The sequence below is a fragment of the Plectropomus leopardus genome, chromosome 7, assembly GCF_026936395.1.
Source record: "Plectropomus leopardus strain MGB_pleo_1.0 chromosome 7, ASM2693639v1, whole genome shotgun sequence".
NCBI classification, from domain to species: domain Eukaryota; kingdom Metazoa; phylum Chordata; class Actinopteri; order Perciformes; family Serranidae; genus Plectropomus; species Plectropomus leopardus.
In genome coordinates, this window is record NC_142182.1 from 31,972,310 (window position 1) to 31,987,524 (window position 15,215).

Here is a 15,215-nt window from a genome sequence, read left to right on the forward strand (position 1 = left end):
TTTCACAGTTCTTATGTTTCCACTTTACTTACTAACAAATTGTGCCATGCATGTAAGCGCCACATTATTTTTGTGCTTCACATACACAAGTCAGGAATTGACTGTGATTATTTGCCATTTCCCTAGGATCAACTGGAAGCCTCCCAAGAAGTCCTGATTCAATGTTTGGTTACTGTTGCAGATGTGTAATGTTCCCTGCTCTGTGTGCACTTCTCATTGAACGTCACAGCTTTTCTGGGTAATGTCATGATGATATCTGGGTATTCACAGGAATGAAAAAAAAACACACGAGTTGCAGTTAATGTTAAACAGTAACAGTTTATTTAAAGATAACATAAGTATCATTCCCTGCAACATTTTGTCAATAATGTCTCATTTACTTGGCAATTATTTAATTGAAGTCCAAGGCACAACAGTTCTTGTAGTACACAGTACAAGAAAAGCATTCAAACAGGTGACATTAAATGAGAAAGTGCAATTCAGATTAAACAGATTCTTTGATTAATTAAAAAAAAGTACTGATTTACTTTGCGTGAATTAAAATATACAATTTGTTTTGTAACATAAAAAGATTTTCAGGCAAAATTCAAATAAAATCAAGTAAAATCGAGTTTCTGCGATTGTGAAAACAGCAATATGTAATTTTCATATAAATAATTGTAAAGACATAAAACATTGACATTCATACAAACCAAAGACAATGTCTTTTTTTTCTGCATTGAAACTTGCATCAAATAAATGGAGTAACTATGTGTAACAAACAGATTGGTGCACCCACTGTTGGTCAGAATCGACTTGGAGCTCATGACGGGATGCAGGAGGAACACTGTGTTTAACTACTGGTCTGACTACATTCCACTTAAAACACACTCGCCTATTTTAACAATGCTATTTCAAGTGTGCATTTTTGTTTGTAACATCCTGTAATTCAAGTTCATTCATGTTTGAGCACAAGTTTAAATGCACTTCTGCAGACACAACAGACACACTGTGTCTATAGGTTTGCCTGATTGTACTGTAACTAAAGACTTAATTCAGAGTCATGAACACATTTCATACACAATAAGTGCAATTATGGTAAATTATTACCATTTCCAACAACTGTACAAAGGATATAGATTACAAATGTCTTTGATATCTTAAAAATATCCAAATGTGAGGGTGTAAACATGTTCAAATCTAATTTAAATTCCTTTCAAATGTCCCTGGATCTAGAATCAATACTTCTGAGCCTCAGTGCCGCAGCATTTTAGGAGCTGCCAACCGTCTCCTCAGAGTGAACAGCAGGTTGAATATCAGCACAACCTCTGTCCATTGTGAGGCCCTCAGAGGACAGGACGGAGGAAGGGCTCTTATCTGCTGTCATTGGTCCAGTTTGGATGGAGCCCTGCAGGTCCATGTTGATGCACAGCACTCCGGACAGCAGCTGCCTCTTGTACTGGTCGAGACGCATGAAGGCGTCTAAGACTGAAGAGCTGCTCCCATTCACCCAGTTGGGAAACAGGTTAGTGGAGCTGATTTGGGATTGGAGCAACTGGTAGTGGTGCAGCTCCAGCTGCCAGGAAAACCTGGAGTAAGAAGAAGTGTCAAAGAGGAGCCAGCTGTTTAACTTATTGCTGTTGAAGGTGAAGTGTGTGAGGTTAAGGAGGATTTGGAGTCATCTAGCACTGCAGATTGCAGATTGCAGATTGCAGATTGTATCCAGCTGGAATTTGTTCCAGTTAGAATTCTCTCCGTGATCATTGTTTACGAGGTTTTTTCCAGGAGCCGAATTATCTGTAGAGGTCTCTTCCTCCTCAAAACCAACAGACCAGGTAATTAAAACTGGTAAAAATACTGAATAAAGTAATTCACTTTATAAATCAGTGTATCTCTGATGCTGTTTAGCATGTCTGTGCAGGCAGCTCATCTACACACGCTATTATGTTTAGCCCAAATGCTCCGAAGGTTTTAACCAGGAGCCGAATTATCTGCAGAGGTCTCTTCCTCCTCAAAACAGACGGAGATGTTGATTTAAACCAGAAAAAAAAAAACAATGAATAAAGCAGACTCACATATGTACATCTGACACTGCTCGTTGTAGACGGGCTTCTAAAAAATGTGGCAAATGCTAAAAAGCAAATGGCCTTGACTGGAGCCAGTGTTTGGTTTGTCTGTTAAGGGCTACTGTAGAAATATGGCGGTACAATATGGTGATCTATGTAGACAAGGACACGCTCCCTATGTAGATATAAATGGCTCATTCCAGGGTAATGAAAACACAACAATTTGCTTAGCACAATTATCACCCGCATCTGCAGCTCCCCTCAGCTTAACAGAGCTTTAAGTTTCAGCTCATTGTTTAGCTGTCCGCCCACAACTCTACTGTTTGGGTTTACTCTCGTAGTGTTGTTTGCAGTTGCAGCAGACAGCTGTTTCCAGTGAAAGACAAACTGAGTTTTCACTACCTGCTCAGCATCAAACAGCAGACATACACAATGAGCAACTGGCTGAACACAGGGGAGTATTTAGCAGGGTCAGACAGAGCTAAAAGAAGAGTTCAAATTGCACTCATTCATCAGGTGGACAGAAAGAGGAAAATACATGATGATGTTTCTCTGTGTCTGCTGGATAAGTACACCAACAACTGTTGTCTAACAAGCTTGATTTATTTCTAATTTTTTAAAAACATATTTTATCTTATTATTATTGTTATTATTAATGATAATATTATCATCAATATTAATATTAATATTAATATTAATATTAATATTAATATTAATATTAATATTAATATTAATATATCAAATTACCTCAATAACCACCAGTTTGCATGTCAACAACAGTAGGAATACCATGATGGCTGATCATTTCTTTGTATGTTTGTTGTTGTTTTCTGTTTGCCCTGTCTTGTCCATTCTTGTCTAAATTTCTGTCTCCATCTACCTCCACATATGTGTTGCTTGTCAATACCCTGTTTTTGTTCTTGTTTTTGTACTGCCCTTTTGTACTCACTAACAAATAAACAGAAAAGAAAAGCTTGACTCATCAACTTCAAAGGTGATGATATTAGAATGCTGTGTTTACAACTTGTTTTTGCTGCCCTCCAGCTGGCCAAAAATAATCAGATATTGCAGGTTTCATCAGCAGCATGTAAGACGTATTCACACGTTATAGATAGCAGCTAGCAGCTAGATCACGACATGTATAGAACTGATTCATGGCATGATAATAAAAGTTCCCTTACACAGATGACTGCAGTCTTTGTAAACATGTGGCAGAAATTGCTGAAAACTGTAAGTTATGTGCCTGTGTAACTCAAGATTTCCACACATTTTCATGGACACAATTTCAAAATTTTTCCACGAACTTTTCAAGGACCCATAATAAAAAAAAAATCAAGCCAATATTGCCTGGTATTTTTTAAACATGGTTCAAACTCTATTCTACTATATTTTCTGCTAGCTGAAAAACATGAAAGGAGATACATGCGGGGAGAAAATAAATAAACGTACATGATGGTAAACAAAGCATTGCCATACATCGAAGGATATTAGAGCTTCGTTGCATCTGCCGTTATGTTACAATGAAAGGTTACTCACAGAAGTTTAAGGCAGCATTTTCATAACACACAACAAAATTCCATAACTTTTCCAAAACCTTTAATGTTTTTTTTCTAATTCCATGACTATTCCAGGTCTGGAAGATGTGATTGCGATATTCCATGACTTTTCCAGGACTGTGGGAAGCCTGGTAACTGTGCAGTCACCTACCTTGCAGACATATGCTGGGAAATGCTTTTGGAGGCCTGGTGAAGAACATGCTGAAGGATTTTTAATATCTGCTCTCGAATCCATCCCACATCTTCTTGCACATCTGGCAGCCACTCCAGGAGTCTGCACACGGGACATGTCACTGTTAGTCTACTGACACAGCAGGTCCGTCCACTGTTTTTTGACATTTTAATGTTTAACAGTGTTAAAGTCAGTTCCACTAATCAATAAAGCTATTTAATGCAGTAACCTTTTCTCCTCAAAACTGCAGATATAAGACCCCAGTAGACATACAAAAGTAGTACTGTACTTGTACTACACTGTCTTCTAGTACTATTCTGATCAGATACAGCTGAAATGGGACCAGACGTAATTAAGTCCTACAGTACCTGAGAGTCAAGGACATAGCGGATTCCAGAGGGAGCGTGTACGGGAGCATCATGGCTGAGGCCAGCCTGACAGGAAGCAGGTTGCTTAGCGACCGCTTCAGGCTCCTCCTCTCCATGCAGGCCTCAACTAGAGCTGCAGAGGGAGGCAAAGAGGATCACAATGGTTACATCAAACTATTCATAGAATTAATCTGCTTTATGTTGCACTAATTAGGAGCTAAACAGGAGACAAAGTGTATGTTAAAACATGAATATCTAATTAGAAATATCAGTACAGTGAACATTATAGTCTTTCTTGTAAGTATACTTAACATTTCTTGTTCACTGATATACTTAAGTTGTGCTCTTGTCCAATTTATATTAGAATAGGGATTTTTTTTTAATGGAGATAAATAGTACTGGGAGAGTGATGCTATGAGCTATGATCCCATGTACTTTATACGATCACTGACACCATCAGTGACTAAATCCACAATGTTTTGTTGTGGGTTAATGATTTGAAAGTATTTTCTTCAGTATTGTCGGCAGAGATTGGTTTCTGTTTATTTCCATGTAAAAAAATAACACTCCTGCAACCTGAATTCGATAGTGCAGTATAGTTTAACATCATATCTGCTTGTTCACACCTTTGCACAGTGATGCAGTTAAAAGGGCAGATTGTCTTGAAAAGTTGCTACTCTATAACAATGCAAAGATAACGCGACAGAATCAGCGGCCGCCTGGATGGTAAATCTATGAAAAAAATCTGAACATTATAAAAGGGATCATGGCTAGTTTAAATGCAAAGAATGGTCCTTTGAGATGATGCATTAAAATGAACTGGCATTAGAACATAACTATCACACATAGGGCTGTGTATTGGCAAGAATCTGGTGATACGAGTCATATCACAATGCGGGGGTCATGATTCAATGTACTGCAATAGGTTGCAATATTGTATGCAAGGTGATAGATTGCAAGTTTTTAAAATCTAATCATAGGAAACCTGTCGAAATATAAAAAACACAACTATGTGCATAACATTTATGTAAATGTGTATATTTTATGCAATAAGAACTGTGGGATTTGCATTTTTTATATCAAAGTAGATTTTTTGAAAATCAATACTGTACCACAACATAATATTACAATACTCAATGTATCTACTTTCCTACACCCCTATCACACATATTACTCCTTAAATCAATAAGTAAGCTGGTTGATTAAAATTCAGTGACTTATGTTGAAGAGGTGGGATTGACTATGTTTGCTCTTCTTCTCACTCCTTTTTGAAGACGTAAACCAAGTCATCATGTGTTTGACCATTACTTTTGCTTATGTTTTTCATTGTTTGCAAATGTAACTTTTTTTGTCTGCCCCACTTGTTTGTATTGTTTGTGTAATAATTTCTTTAGTTCCTTTTTTGCATGTTCAAAATAAATCGATTATGGGTAACATTTTGACCCATTTTCCATTAGTATAGTATAGACTAACCATTGTTTATGGGTTGATTAAATTATCCTTTTTTCTTTTTTTTTTTTTTTACAGATAACCCATTAGATCATCTGTAAAATGCATCCTCATGAAGCTAAAGCCAGGCTTTTCTTAGTCTATGAAAAAAGGAGACATTTTGGAGATACATTGTTTTTCACAGGATGGTGACAAAAGGCTAAAAACAAAGCCACAACTTTTCCCTCTTCCTGCACTTCCTTTGATTTATTCTGTTATGTGTTACCTTTGTGCAGGATGGGTGGAAGGTGTTCAATGATATGCGCCTCTGTTGAGGAACAGCACTGAGCCATGACTGCTTCCTCATCCACATGTGGCTTTTCCTCCTCTTCATCACTTTTATTGTCCCCCTTCTCTTCCTCAACGTGGTCATTATAATCCTCCTTTTCTTCGCCATTAGCCAGCAGGGGTCTGTCTCTGAGAGGTCCATTGAAATTAAGCAATCCTGAAAACAAAATTTGAAAGCATTGTTTGTTATTATCTGTGATCGACTCTTGGGTAATTTCTCCATTACTTAAATTATTCAACTAGTTTAGAATAATCCATTTGTCTGTAATGCCATGTTGAATATGTGTTTAGAAATGGCCAAAAACATAAATAAAACAGATGAGAAACACTGAGGAGTAACACAAGTCTAATCACAAGCAGCCTATTGATTAGCTGACATGTGGTCATGGGAAGCTGACGTTCTGATATCGTATCAAAGCAACACTGTTTCTACATACGATTATGTTTAGGTCAGTGGACGAAAAATCAATTAAGCTTGTTTCACTGACCTGAGTCTTTTCAAACAAGGCATAACATATGTTGTCGACAGGTTTGACAGAAAGGAAAATCACTGTTTCTTACCATTCCTTTTCAAAAAGTGCAGCGCATCTTTGTATCCCTGTTTACACATGGCCTTCATAACCTGCAATCAAAACAAATCCACTGAGTCACTCCGAGTCCAGTTTACCTGTTGGTGTGTGTCTGTGTGTGCATAAGGGAAGTTGTGACCTACCATTGGGTCAGGAGGGAAAAGTGCCCTGGAGACTCTGTAGAGATTAGGGAGAGTGAACTGGATGCTTGTGTTGGTGAATCGCAGCTCATGGATGTTGGTGGAGGTGTCTTTGGGGCAGATGTCGCTCTCTCCGGAGAACGGGGACACAGTGATGGTGTTTTTTAGCACATACTGAGGCAGGTTGTCTGAGATTCCTCCGTCTACATATCGCTAAATGATAAAAGAGAAAAAGTTAGCATCAGAAGAAACAGGGACAGAAATTTCAGATTGTTTTTTCCAAAATGTTGACCGTAAGTCCTCTGAGGCCACGGAGCATTCATCACATGGGATATGATAACAGTCACATCATATCCTGTGTATTGATTGTTTGTTTTTATTGAAGCTAGTGAACTTTTCAACTTAAGAGTTGGGAGGCATGATGTGTGTGTCAACAGATGAGACTGACATCAGTTTCTTGAATTGGAGCCACTGAAAGTTGGCGAGGACAGAGCAACCTTAAAGGGACAGTGTACACCCAAAATGAAAAATACGTGTTTTCCTTCCTACATGCAGTGCTATTTATCAGTCTAGATCAGTGGTTTCCAACTGGTGGGTTGTGGTCCAAAAGTGGGTCGCGTGCACTTTCTGTATGGACCACAAGTGATTTGTGAATGTGTCAGGATTGTAAAAACATTTTATTTTGAAGAATAGACCAACAGCCTTTGTGAGGGGCTTCGTTTATCACGCCAACCTGTATTTTCCAGTACAGCAACTATTTTATTGCCCTGTTCTTGGTACCATTTGGCCTGTTAACATGCTGTGCCCTTGAAGCGTCAATGGTCTTGAAGCAATAATATGCGCTTTTTTGATTGCATTGCTATTTATTTGCTAAGTTTTGAATACTTGCACTTTATTTTTGTAGTATGTTCTATTCCATTGTGTTCTAAGCCCACATGTTGTTTACATTTTGTGAAATACAATTGAATATGTTGTAATTTCTCATAAGTGTTGAACAAATCACTAAGGAGAAATCTGGACCCCCTGGCTGGACCAGTTGGGAACCACTGATCTTGACTGTGTAAGTGTGAGTTGCTGAGTGTTGGTAAAATCAGCTGTAGCGATATCTGCCCTCTCTTAAATATTATGGAACCAGGTGGCACTCTGCTTGTGGTGCTCAAAGCGCCAAAAAATTACACTTGAAAAACTTAACAGCAATGTCTCTTTCCACAAATCACGATGCAGTTACTCAAGATAGTCTGCAGATTTTGTTGTGAGCAGTTTCATGTCGGAACAAGAATTGTCAGGATACTGGAATTTCTAACTTTGATACAATAGATTGAAAAATATATCGATATTTGATAACATTTCTTGATACTATGAGGAAAACTTCCAACCCATAACACAACACTTCAAATAATATCCCAGGCTTTAGATGCTTTAATCACTGAAGTCATCCAGCATATATTTGAACCGGCCTATATAGGACAAGTATGTGTGATCTAAACTAACATTAGCTCAAGCAGGTTTTATACATCAAAAAGAACCTGAAACAATCAGACTAACTGAGACCTGCGTAAATTTGTCAATACATGCTGCCACACCCAGGTGGTAAAAGGGACTTGAAGCATGAGGCTAGACTCTGAGAACAACAGAATGACTGTAGCAATGCAGTGTCATGATTTTTTGGTGCTTTCAGCACCAGAGGCCGAGTGCCATCTAATTCCATTATATTCAAGAGAAGGCGGACATTACTACGGCCGATATAACACTCGGCAACTCACACCAAAACTATCTAGACTGATTAATAGCATGACAGGTCAGAGGAAAAATATATATTTTTGATTTTGGGGTGAACTGTTCCTTTAAAGCCTCAACCAACATGGTCACATCTGGCTCTGCCACTCTCACATTTTGGCTTTGCTCACACACACACACAGGCACATGTAAGCTCTTATAAAACCCATCACAAAGGCCACAGAGGGAGGGTGGGAGCACTGGTATTGCTCAATGATATTGCCCAGAAAACCTTTGCACTAGAAACATGTCCAGCAAAAAAAAAAAAAAAAGTTCTGCTTTCCCCTTTTAGTTCTGAGATCTCTGACAAACACCTCCTGAGGAATTTGATAATTATTGTTTGCACACATGTGCCAATCAGAACAAACACATTCTTGAGAAAGAGAGGGCAACGATGGGGGCGGTTACAGACTAAAAAAGTGCTAAATTTAACAGCAACAAAACACAATGAGAGGAAATACAGTTCATGCAGCATTTTAGACTGGACTGGTCATTACACCTCTGCAACAGCAATACCTAATGTGCAGTCCTTAACATAAAATCCATGAAAGTAATTAAGGTAATTTCTTTTCATTTGACTAAATACAGGAAAATGCAAGCTGAATAATATTAAATCTACTTACCACTCCTTGCAGTGTGGGAGGGATGAGGCCACAGTACACTGGGATGTAGGCACTGCAGACACATGCCTGATTAACAGAAGAGATCATGTAACAAACATACTGTTTTCACAAATTATTGGACGTGGATTTATAGTTGGGTGATAAGGCGATATTATGTTGGTAATACAGTGCAAAACTATAACTATAACTAGTGATCTCAGTGTCATGATACTGTTTTTTTCTGTTCTTTATGGATGCATTAAGGTTCAATTATATTACATTACTGTAGCTGTGATTAAAAAAACAGTGACTGCCTATCATAAGGGCTATAACAAAGAATTTAAAAAAAAAACTGATTTGCAAATTATTTTTTAGATTAATCAATTAGTTGTTTTATCAATAAAATGTAAGAAAACTAGGGGAAAAAAATTTAGAGCCCAAGGTGACAAAAACAGTCCAGCACACAAAGATATTCAGATAACAATGATATAAAACTCTTTTTCTTTCTGTTTGTTTTAATTATTTCATTGAATTATTACTACTTTCATTATTATGTATATGTAGCATTATGTATTAATCATATCTTTTTATGTATTTTCACCCGTTACAGACATGCATGTACTCAAAACACATGCAAAAACATGCCCTTCATAACTATCCGAAGTATAGTAAAAACAAAAGGTTTGCATATCTATATCAGTAAGAATACTACTATACCTGATTATCTTTTGCTTGTTTGTTTTTTTTTTGTTTTGTTTTGTTTTGTTTATATTCTTGTCTCCATCTACGCTTATGTATGTATTGTGTATAACTACCTTGATTTTTTTAATACTTTTTTTTAAATACTGCACTTCGCACTCAATAAAAAAAAAAAGTACAATGACATAAGACAAGAAAACAGCAACTTCTGACATTTGAGACACAAAAACAAGAGAGTTTTTTGGCATTTTATCATGATATTTGACTTAATTGATCATTCTCACATTACTAATTTATCAAAACATCTGACATCTGATTCTACTGAACAAACTCCATTGCAAAATATTGAGAGAAATTCACTCAGACTTGTTACCCACCTGCACCAGCTCCTCTTTGTTGTTGTAGTCCAACACCAGGACATTTTCTCCGTCAGTCACTCGGGTGAGAGAGATTCCTAACCGCCCGTTGGCTCGATGGTGGCAGTCAGCTGGCAGAGTGCGTTGCAGCATGTGTCGCACAATCTTCACAAGGTTAAAGGAAGGATGCATGGGTCCGAGGAATCGTTTTCTCGCCTCTTTGGCAACATCAATGATACTTGCACCAGCTTCTCCTGTGAAGACATTAAGACTCGTCACTGATTATCCAAATTAACAATAAAAAAATTACAAATATAAACACTATTGATAATCTTTCAAAAGTAAATTAATCTCTTTTAAAATACAGCTACAGTTACAACTCTTAATTTTACATTTGGTTTGTACATCTGCCAACCAACCTCCAAATCAGTGTGCCAACCAACCCTGCTCACATTTGACCTGACTTTATGATGAAATTATGTTAGTCAGCTCTCATCACTCACCACAGACTTTCAAATATTAAATCAAAATGTATCAGATTCCTATGTCTATTAACCAGAAGTAACATTTTCCCAATATATCTGTCTAGAGCAATTTATAAAGGGCTACATTAAGTCTACAGACCAATTTTTACTTTTGATGCTATATAACTAAAATGTCGATCTCACCAAGACATTAGTGACTTTCAGAGTGTTAGAGCTATGTGTTGGTAGTACTTAGTTCTTTGCTATACATGTTTTTTTTTTTTTTTATCATTCTTTATGTTTGCATTATTTATATTAGATTGAGATTGTGTTTCCTTTTGCTAGTTACTTGTTTAGTTTAATTGTTATTGCTGTTATTATTATTTATTTAGTTTGTATAATTAGAAGCCTTTTTTGATTTGATATTTGTTTTGTTAGTGTTGAGTAATATGGGGCACCCCCTTTTATAAACATAGGTAGACGGGTAGGACCAGCATGCACTCTGGTGGGAAAAATGTTGTTGTTGTTTTTTTGTTATGTTTTTTACAAGAGCAAGATAGGCAGCAGGAGCCATGATTTCTTAGTTCATTTGAATGAACACTGGACTTGTTTTGTCTGCATACATAACAAGTCCATAGTGAGTCAGTGGCTCTTTGATTGAAGTTTTGATTTTTGCTGACAAATAAGCACTGCACAAGGTTATAACATGGTAGAGAAATGCAAGTCAATAAAGTAAACTTGTTTATGATGATTTTTTGTTTCTGTGACCAAAACCGCTGTGTGCCAACCAACCCTGGTCTCCCCGACTTCACCTGTTTTCAAAATAAAAACGTACACGTGTACTTCTGCGACATCCAACAAAAGCACTTCAACCTATTATTTGAGTTTAGCCCCCTTGAAGTGTAAAACTAACCAAAAGATACCTACCCAGACACACTCCAGTGACCAGAGCAGTGGCAGTGAGAGCTCCAGCTGATGCCCCATAGATGTGCCTGGCATTTTGCACCAGAAAAGGCGCTTGCTCTAGCAGACAGCTGGCGACACCGACGTGGTATATACCGAGAAAGCCGCAGCCTGCGAACGAGATGTTCCATGGCGAGTCTAACGGAAACATGCTGGAGACCGTCCGTAGCTGTGTCAAGCTCAGGCAAACCGTTAGACAAAATTCAAACTCAGATATTAACGGCTATAACAACCAAAAATCCGCCTTTAAATCTGAGCGCTAGTCATGTTTTGCCTTTTTACATGCTGTCTCTGGGCTATTGGACTTTGTATGCTAACTGTTTTTAGCGTTCCAGCTAACGGTAGAAGTCACTTTTTTTCGTTGCAAGAAACGTCGTTAAAGTTGTATTACTGGAAGTACAAGTACAACTCCCTTACGCTGCAGCTAAAACCTGTTTGTAAATGTTGTAATTAAATGCAGCCATACACTACGTAAATAGCTAGTAACCTTGTGTAGTGAGCCACGGGGAGTTGTTTTTATTTCACTCACTCGGTTGGTATGTATTGGGAGGAGGGCGGGGGATAACCGGCTTGCCCAATCACAATCGACACCGCAAAACACAGTGACCAATCACAATTGAACCAGTTGATCTCATGACCAATCACAACCCACACCGCTGCAACCCGTGAAGTCAACGAGCGGGCAGTCAGTTCGTTGAGACAGCTGTCAAATGTTTGTCCCCAGGCGGAACAACGCGTTTTGTTTTGTCCTTTCTAAATTTATCCGCCTGTTAGTGTTAATATTTTTTGTGTGCTCACATCAACTAGATCAAATCAGGACATTCTTTTGTACTTGTTATTATCACTGGGAAGATTATTTATTGATTTCCGACCCTGCATGAACCTATTGTCTACAGATCGATTAAAACAAACCTTTGACAGTGTGAACTAATGATTGTTTGTTCTTGTTTATTTGTGGTTGTGGCAATTTTACAACATAACCAACACTTTGCAAAAACTATAACATTCGACAGTGAAACTGCTAACACTCATATTACTTTTTTCATACAGAGATCACACTAAAGGGCTGCTACAAAGCTCCTTCTTTATGAAGACTTTATGAAGCATTTTTACACAGCACCAAGCAATGGTGCGACCATGGTACTCCAGTGCGTGATTTTAGTCAGCATGCTGGCATCCAGGAATCAATGAGGCAAGATGAGAGTGACATTTAAACCTTAGGGTCTGTTTCGCACATTACACGCACTTTCCATTCTTAATTTTTGTATAATTTTGACTGTGTTCGTGCAGCTTTTGTATTTTTGTTCAATCTTCAAATTTCCAGCTCAGCTCCTACAATAAGTCACCATGTAAACAAAAGTGTTACATTCTTACAGTTAAGTACTGTCATTTTTACCATATTTGGCATATAGTGAAATTACATGCTACTTCCATTAGGTTAGTGCACTGGAATAGACAAAAGGGCTCTGCTTTAGGTGTACTGTCACAATCCAGTTTTGGTTCAAATAAAAATAAAATAATGTAATGTAATGTATAAGAAAATAAAAACATAAAAAAACTACTTTGCATGTAGTCTTTTGAAAATATTTTTTCTATATATTTTGAATATATTTTGAAAATTCATTTTTTTATGTTGCTGAGGTATTTTTGTGTGTCATCTCTCTGTCCACCAACTCCACAATTGTACCTTTTATAAACAGCAAGGCAGAATAATGGCGCAAATTCCCCTTGAACCGGGCATGTAAAAGGGGCTATTAGAGCAACGGCTTTTGCAGTACCACTTGCCCAAACCACACACAAAATGGCAATATATCATATTAGTAAAAGTGCTAATAACATTATTGGCAGTTATTTACATTTATTTAGGATTATGACGGGTTTCCCCCCCCCCCCTATTTATCAATATGTTGTGTGGCTTTTGAGGGCTTTTTGTTACAGTTACACTGCCTAGGTTTGAGAAACTTGTACTAATAATAACAAGTACAAATTTGGTTTGTTTGCTATGTCCTCCTTACAAAATAGCAAGCAGTAGTAGGGTTTCACAAGAAATAGTAATGAAATCTCAGATCTTTCGCATTTGAAGTGTGTTCAACAATAACAATGAAATGTTTTTCTGGAACACTTCCTTGAACAAACTATTCACAGAATCAGGCCACCAATAGTTCATCTTTTTGGGCACTAATCCAATTCTGTTTGGGACATCATTCTTTAGAGAACATATCTTATTGTGAAACCACTGTCAGATGGGGTTCACTGTCTTATCTACTGACAGTCAAATCAAGGGGGGTAACTGCCCCAGTGCCATTGGAATTTGCTAAAAATAGGGATCCTTTTAAAATGATAATAATAATAATAAAAAAAAGAAACTATTTTGACCTGCTTTTAAATGTTAACAAGTGTCGCCTTTCTGTAAAAACATGTTGAATTACCATTTAAATACATAATAAATTGAAATAAATTGTGCATGTTTTTGTTTGTGTTAATTAGCATAAACAAAAACCTGTACACAAAAAAGAATTTAAAGTGTGTTTATGGACAAAAAGTCCCTTGGATGCACCAAAAGGGAAATCACTCTGGCTGAGCTCTGAGAAAATGTGACTCAAAATGCATATGTGTCTGACTGGATGATGACAGCCGCACTGGGAGGTTTTTGAACCGCCATCTCCCTTTGGCACAGCTTGTCTGAATGGAACAAATTATTCTCCACCTAAATAAATGTAGCTTTTGACACCATTTATTTGCCAATATGCAGTGCAATTTGTACCTACTGATGGGGCACAAAAGGGTCACAAGATAAAAACAAGAGACCTGTGTAGACTTAATGCTTTTGAAGAAAATAATAGTTCATACAAAATTTTAAAGAAGTTGGTCACTTTAAACATACTTGAATATAGGCTAATTTGCAAACTCAAGTCTTCCACAGCTCAAATCTATTTTTAAAAATGGATACATGTATTTTATTTTACTTAAACTGTAATGATGAATTACAAGATTAAACTATTTTTAAAAAATATTTATATTCCCCCTTTTCTTTATAACCCCAACCCCATTCCCTCTGTAGGCTTTGTCTTTATCAGGCCATTAAAAATAAGACTTTGTTGTATAGACTTGCTTGGTTTAAAAAGGTTAAATTAATACATTAATAAATAAAATTACATATTTAAATGAAGAACCAATTGTTGAATATTCAAAAGATGTTACAAAAAAAAATCTGAAAATGCTTTTCAATTACTTTTCTTTATAAGGATACATAAAAAAAAGAATATGTGTGTGTCTATATATATATAAATACAACGTGTGTGTGTCTCTGTGTGTGTGTGTAACCAGCATGCATGACAGAGTGAAAAACAAGACTTTTTTTCCAACTCAAGGATATGGTCTTAAGCTTTTAACTTTCAAACATCAAAGGGTAACTTTTTTAAAATCTAACAACTAGTTTATGGTAGAGGAAGAGTCGGGCATTTTCCCCAAGTCACTAAGGGAGGCCTAAGGAATAAGTGTTTTTATATTCGAGGAGAGTTAAAAAAAAAAAAAAAAAAACACAAAAAAACAAAGTCACATCCAAGCTACCCCCTTCCTTTGACAAATAGATAACTTTGCCTTGTGTATAATTTATGCAGCTACACAACACCGCTGACTAAACAGCTCCGCCCGCTGGCCGAGCAGGTCCTGACAACCAGTGCACACGTTTGACACCACTGCCCGCCCTGAGTTGAAACTTTGGCGGCG

At 37.2% G+C, this 15,215-nt stretch overlaps 1 protein-coding gene across 1 annotated transcript; it reads right to left on the reverse strand.

Annotated features, from left to right (window-relative positions):
- Positions 1–298: 298 nt before the first annotated feature.
- On the reverse strand, positions 299–11,988 carry pnpla2 (patatin-like phospholipase domain containing 2). The gene is made up of 9 exons (XM_042496632.2): positions 11,451–11,988; positions 10,081–10,313; positions 9,026–9,091; positions 6,630–6,839; positions 6,479–6,539; positions 5,856–6,074; positions 4,142–4,274; positions 3,753–3,875; positions 299–1,568 (listed from the first exon to the last, which is right to left on the reverse strand). Exons 1-9 carry the CDS (start codon positions 11,635–11,637, stop codon positions 1,250–1,252), a joined length of 1,551 nt encoding a protein of 516 aa, XP_042352566.2. The 5' UTR covers positions 11,638–11,988; the 3' UTR covers positions 299–1,249.
- Positions 11,989–15,215: the final 3,227 nt, after the last annotated feature.